The 15,333-nt window shown below is 40.0% G+C and overlaps 1 protein-coding gene across 7 annotated transcripts in view; it reads left to right on the forward strand.

Annotated features, from left to right (window-relative positions):
• The window catches only part of LOC137078947 (utrophin-like), a 303,830-nt gene that overhangs the window by 200,825 nt on the left and 87,672 nt on the right, over positions 1-15,333 (forward strand). For all 7 annotated transcript variants that reach the window (XM_067446798.1, XM_067446802.1, XM_067446800.1 and 4 more), the window contains 2 exons: positions 6,130-6,259; positions 14,303-14,571. In XM_067446798.1, coding sequence (XP_067302899.1) covers positions 6,130-6,259; positions 14,303-14,571 — 399 coding nt within the window. The remainder of the gene's footprint in view (positions 1-6,129; positions 6,260-14,302; positions 14,572-15,333) is intronic.

Below are 15,333 nucleotides of genomic sequence, written 5' to 3' on the forward strand. Positions count from 1 at the left end.
ATCTGACAAAAAAAGGACACTTTCTAGAAGAGTTTTTAGAAATACTTTACTTTTTACTGTACTAATTTACAGCATTTCCCATTAACAAAATAATAATAACAGGGTTGACAAATTTAAATAAATGTTATGTGTATAAAATGTTATATTTATATACAAAATATTTATTCATCAATGAGTGTATATTGAAATATATGTAATAATTATACACTGTACACACACATGTATATTATTGGATGTCAGTTGCCCAGTACATTTGTGTGTGTGTGTGTGTGTGTGTGTGTATGTATATATATATATATATATATATATATATATATATATATATATATATATATATATATATATATATATATATATATATATATATAATATGTTAGACCATTATTACTTTTTTTTTTTCCCTCTTAGCTGCTGTACAAAACACTAGTTTATCTTCATTTTATAGATATTGAATATGTCTATGTGTGGCGGGTGTCTATTAGCATATTCATGTGTAATTTACCCACTCTGCATTCATTTGATTATTAGCGATAAAATTGGAGTACTTGAGGACGGTTCTTCTGGTTCATCTTTATGTCTCAGTAATGGTGTTTATTAATCATACATCTAATTATCCAATAGAAAAGCCTCCTTTATTGCGGCCATAATTAAAACTATCAATCACCGTTTAGGAAAGTCCTCTAAAAAGCTGAGAGTGTGTTATTTTTTGTGATATAGGTTGTAATACTAAAAAGCTTTTGACTGTTACAAGGACAAATGACTTATGTAATGTCAAATATTTTAATTTTTTATCAAAGTTTTAATGGAATAATTCACACAGAAAAAGAAAACTGTCATTTATACTCAAGCCATATTTTTCCCCACTGCTCTTTGTCCATACAGTGACCAAGTGCTGTCAAGCTCCAGAAAGGACAATAAAGCAATATAAATGTAGCATAAAAGTAGTTCAAAAGCCTCTGCTATTTAGTCTTCTGATAGATTAATGCGAAGAACAGACTGAAATTTATGTGCACACAGTTTCTAATCTTTCATGAAACTCATGCTGCATTAGTCACATCACTGTAACTTTTATTTTTTCTGTCTGTCTGGGTACCCAAGAAGAGAAATAATGACTTTAAAAGAAAGTTGGAAACTGTCTTAGCTCTGATTGCTGTTATTTTTCTGGGCTCTGTTCAATAATGGCATGATCTGTGTGATTTATCCTGATCGTTTGGTCTTGAATCCTCGGACTGATTAAAGCCGCCCGAGGCCTCAGACTTTTCTCTGACCTGCGGCAGGAAAGAAGGACCTCACTATGACTAATACGACTTCACTGGCGATTCACCCTGGAGATTTATGCAGGCAATAAAAAGATGAAAGACACTTAAAGGGATAGTTCACCCAAAAAATGAAAATTACCCCATGATTTACTCGCCCTCAAGCCATCCTAGGTGTATATGACATTCTTCTTTCAGACGAACACAATCAGAGTTATATTAAAAATGTCCTGGCTGTGAATGATGGTCTTGATTTTGAAGCCCAAAAAAGTGCATTCATCCATCATAAAAGTAATCCATACGCCTCCGGGGGTTAATAAAGGCCTTCTGAAGCGAATCGATGGGATTGTGTAAGAAAAATATCCATATTTAAAACTTTAAAACATATTTTAAACTGTCTGCTTCTCCTGTATGAAGCCATTCAACAATCTGACAGATGGATGAATTTAAAGTTTTCTAGCCATTTAGGGTACGTCTACATGACTATGATGCACTAAAAACTGAAACGTTTTCACGCACAGGCGACAATTTTGTCAAAACGATCCCCATTCATACAGATCTTTGAAAACAACTACACATGCTGTATTATTCATGCCAGGCCAGTAGTTGGCGATGCCGCTTTGATAAGAAACTCTGAGCGCCTATAGACTGACTTACTGAACACGTCATTTGCATGCGCATGATGATTTTCTCAATCGTGTTTCTGTAGGTAGGGTTTTCAAAAACTTTGAATCGCGTTTCAGGTCCCATTTTTGAACAACCAGAGTGTATAAAAAGGTTTGACGGTTTAGTTGAAAACAGTTTTGTGCCATTTAAGGTGCTTTCACACTAGCACTTCTGGTGCGCACCCGGGTTCGATTGACGTCAGAGTTCGGTTCGTTTGGATGATGTGAACGCCGTCTCCCGAACCGTACCTGAGTCTACTTAAAAAGGTGGTCTGGGGTTTGTACTAAATCATGGAAGTGAACCGTTATTAATTACGTGTGATTTGATAAAAGTGTATGTTTGTGTGTTTCACTCATTTACCTGACAAGCGTGCCTGACACACTGCAAGCAGAGAGCTCATATATCTAATTTCTGCTTGTCTTCGGCGTTGTCTTCGGGGGGGGAGCAATCCAACTCGGGTTCAGTCCAGGCAATCATACCAAGTGTGAAAGCAGCCTTATTAGGCCCCGATCACACAGAAAGCGTTGTTCAGGTTCGAAAACGCGAGGCGCACTGCACTGCCTTTTTTGGTTGGCGTTTTTTCATTCAGAAAAGGGCAGTGCTCTGCGTTTGTTTTTATGTTTCTGGGCAACCCCCGAATCACCTGTACTGTCAGTCAAAACACAACAGAAGGCCCACCTCTCCATTCAATCGATTGGACAACAGAAAATAAACGCAATGACGTCGGACGCTTTTCCACTCAGAGTTGACTTTTTTTCAACTTCATGTGTTCGGAGCGCTCCTTCAAAAACGTGAGGCGCAGCAAAGCGGTTAAACGCATAAGCAGTGCGCATAACGCTCTCTGCCAACCGAAACGCGCCTCTCCCTGCAAAAACGCATTCTGTGATCAGGGCCTAAGTCTTTAATAAAGAATGCTTTTCTTTATCAGTTCACACGGTTTTCCCCAAACGTTTGTGGTGTTGTGTTTTCATGTTTTATGAGGACTTTTTTTTTAATAGACGTGATGAAATTGAACAATTTTTCTTGTGAGGTCTTGAAAGCAGCAACAAAATACACATAAACTAGAAATGTAGCTCCAATATTTTCAAATAGCACATTTTGTTTAGATGATTTAATATAAAAGTTTTAACAAGCTTTTTTGGTTTTTAATCTTCCTCACTTACACTTACAACCTCGAGAGCTTTACTGAAGGATGCGTTTTCTGTTTGTTTGTCTTTGGTAATCGACGGCATGCCACCGATGCCTCCTTTGAATTGAACCTGGAGCGCTGTGACTTATAAAGACGTTGTTCATTTAGTTCGATAAAAAATTGAGGGTGACATTTTTTGACTGAAGAGAGCAGCGGTGAGGTGATTATTGTTGCTATGACGCTGTGCGTTGCTATAGAGATAAATGGCACTTTGGCTTAATTCCAGCATCTTAGACACGAGCTTCAGTCTCTCAAGGGCAATATGCTGCTACAACTGACAGACAATACAGTCTCTCACTCTCTCCACATTCATCGCCCCCAAAAACAAGCTTGTTTGGAAGTCTTTTAGAGGCGTTCAGATGTGCCGAGTTGTTTGCCACTTGATAGTTTTCAATGGTCTTTCACTCTCACCACAGAGGTTATTCATTATGTGCCATTTAGTACTGCGAGTGTGTGTGTGTGTGTGCCCTTTTGTGTTTGGCTGTTTGTGTCCGCCAAAAGTGTTTTAAGAGCTCAGAAAGAGCACTGATGATAGAGTGATGCTTTTTTGGCTTTAAAAGTGGAAACAGTCATCATCTTAGTGAAAAGGGGAAGAAATGAAAGAGCCATCCATTTTTCTTTTCTTTTTTTTTTGTCTGTCGGGATGTCAGAAGATTGTTTACTAAAGTATGTTTCAACTTTAAGGGCCATCACTTCACCCCAAATTGCATTATATATATATATATATATACTTTCCTTACCCAAAAGACTTTTATGGATCTTCAAAACACATGATCATTTGAAAATCGAGGCAACCAAAGCTCGAGCTTCAAAATTTCATAAAGACATTGTTACAAGATATCTATATGAATTAGAGCTGCATGATTCTGGAAAATTTTAGAATCACAATGTTTTTTTGTTGTTGTTTTTTTTTCTTCAAATAGAGATTGCGATTCTCCCATGAATCTCAATAGACAACTAAATAAATCATTAGAGGTTCTGACAAAATATTAAGTGCTGCAGTCTATTTCAATGACTCGCTCACCTGCTCATTTGTTTCATTACTGGATGATTCTGTGTTTTTGAACAAATCTATTGAATGAATGGATGGATGGATGGATGGATGGATGGATGGATGGATGGATGGATGGATGGATGGATGGATGGATGGATGGATGGATGGATGGATGGATGAATGAATGAATGAATGAATGAATGAATGAATGAATGAATGAATGAATGAATGATTCAGTGACTCACTCATAAAGATGCCATTTGTTTCATTACTGGCTGAGTCTCATTTAATAAATGATTCATTTGTTAACTGTTTTAATTTTGGATTAATCAGAGTATTTCGATTGAATCTGAGTGGATGATTCAATGACAAACATTTTTTCTCATCATTGTATCTCTTGTCACCACCTGCTGGTGTTACGATGTAATCGATACAATGGTGATTTGAAGCGACGTTACTTTCTTAAGGTGATTTTCTCTGTTTTGCTCTACTGTAGACATTAGTGTTTATATCTGAACGATGACAGCATTTCCATCTTTTGTCGAACTAACCCTTTAATAAAACGACATTAGGCTGTTTAAGTTTCTAGCATTTAACTGTGAAATATATTTTTTGGGCTATCAGTGATCACTCACAAAAAAAGGGGAAAACATGCAGAAATGCAGAAAAGCAAAGCATCATGAACTTATTTTTAAGAAGTATTATGATTTTTATGGTTGTCAGGGCATATCACAACTCGACACAATAATATTGAATTGAGCTGATGTGCAACCACAGCTGTGGGTATATTGGCTGTTTAATGCAGCCGTAGCTGAAACACTGAGGGGGAAATGCAGGTGATATTCATTAGTTTACTTCCTTATCTGAGTTTGTTGACTAATAGGGAAATACAAGTTCTGTGTATCAGCTGCACATACTCATACGTGATGCTCTTCTTTGACCTCACATGTGCCTCTTTGTCCATTTTACTCTAATCTTTATTGTTCTTTAATTTCGACCCTTAACGTCTCAGTAATGCTGTTTAATGGACCGCTCCTCTTCCTCTCTCTCCTCATCCGGGCCTCTAATGTGCGGCTGGTGCTCGCTAGGTTTACTGTAGCAGGATGTAATTAAAAGGCTTATCACTTCCTGCGGCTCTATTTAACGACCGTTTCAGAAGTGTGGAAGGGGGACGTGACCCTGCTCTCCAATCGAGCCTTAAGGGCCCAACTATCAGAGGAGTGGTAATCCAGTTTTCCTCTCCGTTGAGATTTGGCTATTCATTTAAAGTGTGTGTGTGTGTACAGAACTCCTGTGCTGCCCAAAGGCAGGAATTAGTTTTGTCTGAGTTAGGGAACGGCTATTAGTTTGGCTAATTTGCGCGTGACCCTGCGGAAATGCCTAGTTTGACATCTAAGAGTGCTTGAAATCTATCTATCTATCTATCTATCTATCTATCTATCTATCTATCTATCTATCTATCTATCTATCTATCTATCTATCTATCTATCTATCTATCTATCTATCTATCTATCTATCTATCTATCTATCTATCTATCTATCCATCTATCCATCTATCCATCTATCTCTGTCTGTCTGTCTGTCTGTCGTTAGAGAGTTGGACTTGTAACACAAAGGTTTTCTTAACTCAAACCCACTACAAGCCCATCCATCCATCCATCCATCCACCCACCCACCCACCCATCCATCCATCCATCCATCCATCCACCCACCCACCCACCCACCCATCCATCCATCCATCCATCCATCCACCCACCCACCCACCCACCCATCCATCCATCCATCCACCCATCCACCCATCCACCCACCCATCCATCCATCCATCCATCCATCCATCAGCTCACCCACCCACACATCCATTCATCTCCTTGTTTATTGGTTGACTGTTTTCCTAATGGTAATTGTTTTTCCACCAGATTTTTGTCTTATTCCTGTTCTGCTGTTTTCCATAATTAAGCTCTGTTAATGACAGTATTGATTGACAGGTTGTAATGTGATCATAATGGTTTGTGGGTTTTTTTTAGGCTCTGAGGGCGGACCTTAAGGAGCGTGAGCATTTAGTACTCAGCACATTGGATCAGGCACACATGTTTTTGGCCGACCAGCCTATCGAAGGTCCCGAAGAGCCACGCAAGAACCTGCAACCCAAAACTGGTGAGAGCCCATTATTTCTTTGGTACTACCATCCTCCCAGATGTATAGTGATAGATCAATGTGCTCTTTTGTGGCAACTTTTACAATAAATGAAATGTTTTCAGAAAACTGGGGCCAGTATCAGAACAACACACACACACATGCGCGCACGCACACGTCTGGTTTACTATCTTTGTGGGGACTCTCCATAGGCATAATGTTTTTTATACTGTACAAATTGTATATTCTCTTCCCTTACACTAAACCATTTTCAAACAAACTCATTCTGTATGATTCATAAGTTTGTTTCCTCATGGGAACCTCAATGTAGGTCCCCACGGTGACACAAGTCCCCATGAGGCTGTGTTGCATTCAGGTTGAAGTCCCCACCGGGATAGAAAAACATGAACACAGAAACACACACACACACACACACACACACACCACTCAGACCAGCAGAGTTTATTTTGACACTCTCTAAGGGATACTCTTTGATGTAAGTGACTCTCTGATAAGTCGGACACCTCCTGTCAACACGCTCTTAACTGCAATATTTGATGTCTGCAAAGTTCCCCAGCTCTCTGGACACTTCCGCTGGGACTCGCTTGAAAAGCTAATTTAGGGCAAACATCAGACATAAGTTATCAGATAGAAGAAGAGCTGCAGAGTGAGTGCGTACGAGCATGTACGCATGCGCACATGTTCCAGCAAGCGTTTAGGAGGAGTCCACTGAAACCGGGTTAATTGGCAGATCAGAGACTGCAGGCTATTTCCACTTTTCAACTTCCTGAAGCTCAATGTTTTCTGTATTTCAGAAAATGGCAAAGTCATCTAGAGCAGAAAGTGTTTGCTAAGGCAAGCAGAACTATTACTGCTGCACATACACTGAGAGTTAATAGTTTGAGCAAACTTTAAGTCTACATATTAAACTTTGCTGCATAACTCTTCTCGAACCGTTTACATGAAGGACATTTCAAATTATGTGGCTGCTTGAGGAGAGGTGTGCTGTAGCAGGTTTTTAGCGATTAAGATTTCACTTAAGCCTGTGTTGTCGCCTCACATCAGCTCCATCTGGGACGAAAAGCTGTGCTTGAAAGACTCAAGCCGACTTCTAACTAGCCTGTGAAACTAAATGTTATCAGAGGTGTCTGTGTCCAAGTTATGTATTTCAGAAATGGACATATAGACATCACTCAGTTAGCTAACAATGTATTCATATAAACAGTGTATTTATTTAAGCCTGAAACAATGAGCTCATTGAAGTAAAGCATACGAATACAAATATGTCAGTCATGCTGATCACGTTCTTCATTCCAGTCGGCTCATGTTGTTATGAAAATATTTGTGCACTGGAATGCTCAGGTAAGATGGCGTAACATTAGAACAGCCTTCTGTCTTTGATGTCTTGACTTCTTTGCTCGCTTTCAGCTTTTATTCTCTTGCTCGACTCATTATCTAAACTGAACAGCCAATCAGATTGTTTTCCCCTACTGACGGTGCTGACACCAATTCAACGTACTGAATTGGGCAAACCTCAGACAATAATTATATTAACATTATATTAGCTCGAACGGCCCAGCATTATCTGTTGGCATGGTGTGTCACTGCCCAAACTTTCTTTTAACTGTGAAAGGAGGAGGGGGATGGGGGGGTATCATCTTTTGTGATCCACAGAATAAAGGAAGTCATCCAGCTTCCATATGAGTTTAGAGTTCCATGGATTTACAATGCGAAGATATATTAAGACCAGATAAATACAAAGTTCTGTCATGAAACTCTAGATGGCGCAGGCTGATAGATCCTTATCTCTGTCTGCATATCATTCTCTCAGTAGCCAATCAACTCAACCTTCAAATAATCTGGTAGCATTTTCTTTAGTAGTTGCAGTGCTCTTTAAGAAGCCCTCTCCTTCCCCAGCACCACCTGTATAGCTCTGCTATGAGTAATTTATATACACTATATTGCCAAAAGTATTGGGACACCCCTCTAAATCATCTAATTCAGGTGTTCCTATCACTTCCATGGCCACTGGTGTATACAATCAAGCACTAGACATGCAGACGCTTCTACAAATATGAAAAAATGGGTCTCACAGGAGCTCAGTGAATTGAAGTGTGGTACCGTGATAGGTTGCCACCTGTGCAATAAGCCCATTCGTGAAATTTCCTCACTACTAAATATTCCACAGTCAACTGTTAGTGGTGTTATAATAAAAGTTAAAGCAATTGGGAACAACAGCCACGAAGCGGTAGGCCACATAAAATCACAGAGCGGGGTCAGCGCATGCTGAGGCGCACAGTGCACGGAAGTCCCCAATTCAATAGCAAGTCAATAGCTATAGACCTCTAAACTTTGTGTGGCCTTCAGATTAGCTCAAGAACAGTGTGTAGAGAGCTTTATGGAATGGGTTTCCATGGCCGAGCAGCTCATCCAAGCCTTACATTACCAAGTGCAATGCAAAGCATCGGATGCAGTGGGGTAAAGCAGGCCGCCACTGGACTCTAGAGCAGTGGAAACATGTTCTCTGGAGTGACCAATCACGCTTCTCTGTCTGGAAATCTGATAGATGAGTCTGGGTTTGGCGGCTGCCAACAGAACAGTATTTGCCTGACTGCATTGTGCCACGGTTAAAGTTTGGTGGATAGGGATTATGGGTTGTTTTTCAGGGTTTGGGCTTGGCCCCTTAGTTCCAGTAAAAGGAACTCTTAATGCTTCAGCATTTTGTGCTCCCAACTTTGTGGGAACAGTTTGGGGATGGCCCCTTCCTGTTCCAACATGACTGCGCACCAGTGCACAAAACATCGGCCCATAAAGACATGGATGAGCGAGTTTGGTGTGGAGGAACAAGACTGGCCTGAGTCCTGAACTCAACCGATAGATCACCTTTGGGATGAATTAGAGCGGAGACTGAGAGCCAGGCCTTCTCATCCAACATCAGTGCCTGACCTCACAAATGCACTTCTAGAAGAATGGTCAAACATTCCCATAAACACACTCCTAAACCTTGTGGAAAGGCTTTATAGAAGAGTTGAAGCTGTTATAGCTGCAAAAGATGGGCCAACTCCATATTAAACCCTACAGATTAAGAATGGGATGTCATTAAAGTTCATGTGCATGTAAAAGCAGGCATCCCAAAACTTGTGCCAAAATATAGTGTATGTATATGTGTGTGTGTGTGTGTGCCCTCCAAACACCTAGAGCAATTTCCCATTCAGAGACCTTGAGCGATCTCTGCACTTCCATCTTCCCTTATCCCTGCGATCAAAGCACAGAGTTCTGCTATCTGAAAAGATAACCACTCATGTGCTCTGCCCATCCTGCACAAACACACAGCCAGAGCAGCTTACAGAGATAAAATCATACACAACTAATGTTCATGCAAAGGCATGTTTTATAAATTGATCTGTATGTTTTAAAATGTAAAGCAATCTGTTCCGCAGTTCGTCATCAAATGAGCATAAACAAGCCGCTGCGAAACCGTCACTTTCATTTTCATTCAACCCCCAGATCTTAATTGAATTCCAAACCTTTCCAGAAACGCTTGAACGCATTTGAATTGTAAATTGATTCTCGCTTGGCTGAAACAGAAATATAAAGATGAAAGATAGAGGTGAGCATTTGTGGAATGGAGAAATCAGCCCTGCCGTTTGTGACGGTGACATTAGCTAAAGTGTCTACTCACGTCCTCAAAAAGCCTGGAAGCTGAATGAAAGAGCAGATGTTAATGCTGTAGACCTGCCTGTAGACATGCCCTCGGCTCTTTCTAAATTGCCCAAACATCTGCCTCCTGTCGTCTGTAAACCTCCCTCTCTTTAGCTCATTAGCTGAGTGGACTCATTAGTAAACACTTTCTTGAGTGACCTCGCACTAAGCATGTCTTCGGTACATGGGCTTTTGCAATGGGGGAAAAGTTGAAAAGCTGACAAGGCAAATTGTTGTCATATATATAAATGTGAGGTGAACAAAACAGACCATTTGGCAACATTTTAGGGGTCATAGGTGTATCCCAAACGCAGAGACGGTATACGTTCCAGACAGTATGTAGTAAAATGATACTGCCTTCTAAGGCCGTTTTGTTTTAAAACGCATCCCTTTCTCTCCGTTTTGGCTTTCCGTCCCCACTGAGCCAGCGCTTTTGTCAATGAAGACGGAGCTTTTTTGAAAACCTTCTCCCAAATGGATACATTTGTAAAAGTCATTTTCACATTGTAGTGTGGACTGTGTTAAGTGTTAACACATCGACACTATGTGTTTGAATTGACATTACATGTGTAGTCATGTGATGCATATTATCGACCTGGACGCAACACTGAGTGGTGGAGTATTTTGCTAATATAATGATTGTATCAGAAGAAAAACGTGAGAACTTTATGTCTGCTCTCTCCGTATCAGCTCGTGAACTTGTTTTATGCATGGTGATTTAACCCCATCCTCATCCAGTGTTCATCAGAGTGATCCAAGACCTCAGGACTTTAGTCATACTTAAACCATTAATACACACAAAACGAAATTGACTGGATCCGAGGAGTTTTGTGGTTGAAATTTTAAAAAGTAACCAATTCTTCCCTCAAGTGTCAATTTGACCCCCTTAGGAATGAATGAAGAGCAATGATTGTTTCAGTACACATATAAAAAATTAAAAATGCTAAAAAATGATTTTATAATGTCTGCATGTGTATCTGAATGCAGGAACTGAGGAACTGCCGGTAGGACCCAGCGGGATAGTCATAAATATCAGCTTTTTTTTTTTTTTTTTCACAAGAGGCTGGCAAAGATGCCCAATGTAAGATATTTTGAGCTGAATTAAAAGGGTTATGCATGAAATGGTGAGTTATTTTGAATTTAAGAATGTAAAGAATGTGCTTATATTACGATTTAATTATTATTTATTGATTAAATCTAGTAATTTAAAGATATTTTTTTTTAAATTAATTTAGAATCTATTCAAACATTTTGACCCGCAAGGGAAGGTGCGAGGGAGGGTATGAGGGTTAAGCATTTTCAGAGCGTTCTATGTGCTTGAGCATCTTTTGGAAAACGCAAGCCTGGACACAGGAAGCGTTTTTAAAATGAAAATGCCGTTTTCAAATGTATCTGGATTAATGGAATCATCCTAACGTTGTGTTATTGCCACATGTGATACGATTCCAGCAGGACAAGCAGTTTGTCTGTCCACACCAGATGCAACAAAGCTACGAGATGCTGGAAAAGCGATCAAAATCACAGCCACATCAGAAGAGTACACATCAAATTAGTAAAATCAAACTATTTTACCATTATCAAAATACATACTTAGTGACTGCTACAATCTTTGTCATGGAACACACTTGTTCACATAGTGTTTTTATTTTCAACATCCAAAGTGTAAATTATTGCGACCTGTAGATTGTTTAGTTTGTTCCGAAATAGGGAATTATATATATATGTGTGTGTGTGTGTGTGTGTGTGTGTGTGTGTGTGTGTGTGTGTGTGTGTGTGTGTGTGTGTGTGTGTATGTATATATATATATATAATATATAAATATGTATGCAGCGGCAATCAAGGATTTATAGTAAATAAATCCTTGATTGCCGCCGCATACATATCATTTATCAGTTAGAGCAGGAATTAATGCTTTGTCGGGAATGCATTCTTGCAGTGCATATTTTTTGAAGAAGAGCAACTACACACGTTAAGATGAAGAGGAGCGCTTGGTTTTAATTAAGTAATTCGATAAACAGTTACTAATGTGCTCACCCACAGAATCAGACACTGCTGCTTTTTACATAATGCATCTTCCATTATGATACAGCTTAGTTTGGGGGTTCGTTGGTTCGGATTGCTTTCGCACCATAACCAAAATGTTTTCAATCGGCCCAAGAAAACTAGTTCAGGTAAACGCAGACCAAATATTTTGCAAATATTTGGTCCTATTTACACCTGGTATTAGGATGGTTTTGTTGGAGACATTCCTGTTTACACCTGGTGTTTTTCCACTTTCAACCACTACTTTGATGTAAATGTATGGGCTTTTTCAGATCTTTCGATCTAATGGATGAAATAAGCTTGCATAATTTACATATGAACGTGACTGGAGATGACGAAAAAACACACTGAGGGCATCAGCTTTAGTTTCTGCTTAGACAACCACAAGTCCAGCCGAACGCTGTGAGTGTGTGTTAGAAATCAGGGGCCGTATTCACAGAACATCTTAAGGCTAAAAATAACTCCTATCTTGCCGATTTAGGAGAAACTCTTAAAAATAAATGGCCGTGTAAATACTAATTTAAGGACTCCTACATTTGTACAACTGTTAAACTGTTTACACTGTTTACAAGTAGCAGTGAATTTAGCCCAAACCCAGAGTCCTGGGCCAAGAGTGAGTCGCCGGGGTGGCGTGGGATGCATCCCTCGAGATGAAGACATGTAAAAGGCTGACAATTAGCTGAACATGTACTCAATTAGTGACACTTAAACCCTATTCGCACAGGACTAGTATTACCTGGGGACCTCGTGTGATTTGTAATAATTGCAGAGGTTGTCTGCGATCTTAATCCCATGCGAATCGGCCATGTCTGTAATTTGTAAAGTAAAAATTCCCCCGCAAATGACCTATCATATTTCGCTAAACACAATAAATCGGTCCTGTGATCATATTAAACCTGCGTGAATCGGCATCTCTGTGATTTGCCCTGGATTTGGTGGGATCGTATATATATTTTTCAAGGTTTTTGTTTCCTGTGTGCCTTTTTATTATGTTTCTCTCGCGAACAGAGCCTCCCCCCGCTTCAGCCAATCACTGTGTTTAGTTAGTAAGCCTGATGACATTTGATAGCAACAAGGTCAACCCGGCCTTCACTCTTAGCTTAAGACTTCTCTCTATTCCTTAGTCAAAAGTGCTCTCAGCAGCTTTGTGAATAGGTTTTAAGAGAAAACTCTTAACTAAGAACTTTTTGCTGCTATTTAGGAGAACTCTTAGTGCTAAGATAAAATGATTTGTGAATACGGCCCCAGGAATGGTGAGAGAATGTTGTGCTTGGGACGTTTGTTCCAAACTCTGGTCTTCAGCCGACAAAGTTTAAACCTGTCTGGGTAGTGCGCGTCCCATAATCTTCACGCTTTAGGTCAGTAGGTGAAGAGTAAGACGGTCTTTTGTGGCTGTTTGAACACTTTCAACCCCACATGAGCATCTACACTACAAAAGCAATCCTGTTTTAATGTGGTTTTTGATGGTTTCTGGCTATCTCTGGAAATGGTCAAAAGTGGACAAGACCCTATTTTAGACCCCATTTCCACCTGTATTTAGCATTTTCTACTTGTGGTCCGACCAAAACACATCTTATACATCTTATATCCAAATTATACAAGTGAAACACAATCCAGTTGGCTAGCAGAGCATTCATTTGGTTTGTTTGTTAAATAAGAGGTGATCTGACACTGAAATGTGTTGTTTTTTTTTCCATCATGTTGAGTGTTCTTGTCCGCTGTTATCAGTGGTGTGGATACTCTGTTCTCTCTTTACACGAGCTCTTCAATCTATCGCTTAACGCTGTAGCAGACTATTTGTCTGCTACAGCGTATAGAAAGACTATTTGTTCTGGTAAAATCACAAAACAAATGCTCAAAAAGGTGTCCAAACTTTTGTCATACAATCACAATTTTTTTTTTAATTCATTGTACTTTTGACACTGACTTGTGGACATTATAATGTAATTTTTTCTGCAACTGTTATTGATAACAGGCAAAGAGGAGCGTCCCTTTTTTTTTCGCTGATAAAAAACATTGACAGCCAATCCGAGAACATTTCATTTAAAGAGCTCAAGCATTAAAGGTTGCAGATGCCACATCTACAGCACTCTCTGAAGTTATCTTCCTTTGATTTGGATGTCAATGTAATTATTCCTAGTCATTGTTCTTTGTGTGAATGGGCCTTAAGGCTCCTCTGTAGTTTGAGACAGAGCATCTGTATATGCTTTAGCCCTGTAAAATCCAAATGTACCTTTTTTAGAACTTGCTTCTCCAAAATGAGATCAACTGGAGTGAAGACGTAGCTTAAAACGAGTGTGCGTCTGTGGTTTTTCGTAGAGCTGACCCCGGAGGAGAAGGCCCAGCAGGTGGCCAAGGCGATCCGTAAGCAGACCGCTGAGGTGAGTGAGCGCTGGGAGAGGCTGATGGGACATGCGGGCACCTGGCAAGAGCAGGTGGAGAGAGCGCTAGATAAACTCCAGGATCTCCAGAGCTCCATGGACCAACTGGACCTGCGTCTTGCCCAGTCCGAGGAGCTCAAGGCAGGATGGCAACCCGTTGGAGACCTCCTCATAGATTCCCTACAGGATCACATCGAGAGGACAACGGTGAGCACATTACTGTGTAACCAATGGCAATGAGTCCAGACCAAGCTCTCTTAGTCATTAGGGATGATATCAATAAGGGTGCGTTTACACATGTAGTTTGGTTCATTTGGCTCATATGGTCCGGACCAAAAAACAAAAACAAAAGATATAGTCCTGGTCCGCTCAGCGTTCACACTGGCATGTTTAACAGCGAACCTAAAGTTACCGAACCAAAGGCATATGGGTACGGTCACAACCTGGCTTTTATGATGAATATTTCACGGCGTAGCTTACCAAACAATCAAAACAATGCTGTCTACTGGATTAAACGCAATCATTTTATGGGTGTATAAGGTGTTATTTTTACCAGCTGAGAACTCACGAGGAGCTCATATAATTTTCAAAATATTCAAAACAGCATCAGGATTTCCTCCGTTGCAGAAACAAAGATCTGCTGTGAAAGAGACGGTAGGTCTGTCGTCTGTATGGCCAACACAGCTCCTTTGATGAGAAGAACCAGGTATGCTTATTGTGCAGTTTTTCTAGCATTTTCTAAACATGCTTATCGGACCAAATATTGATGAGGCACTTTACCTCCTCGTTGCTCCACGTTTGCCCTCTACTCATTCTGGATACACTGATCTATCTACGTCGTCAAATCAGCTGAAATTACAAAACAGTGACATTACGTCCTGTTTTTGGTTCGTTTACATGTCTTTGGTCCGTGTTGCGTTCATATATCAATCGAACCGCACCAGAGTTCGTTTGGAAGTGGACCGAGAC

This window comes from Pseudorasbora parva, chromosome 6 (genome assembly GCF_024679245.1).
Source record: "Pseudorasbora parva isolate DD20220531a chromosome 6, ASM2467924v1, whole genome shotgun sequence".
Taxonomy (NCBI): Eukaryota; Metazoa; Chordata; class Actinopteri; order Cypriniformes; family Gobionidae; genus Pseudorasbora; species Pseudorasbora parva.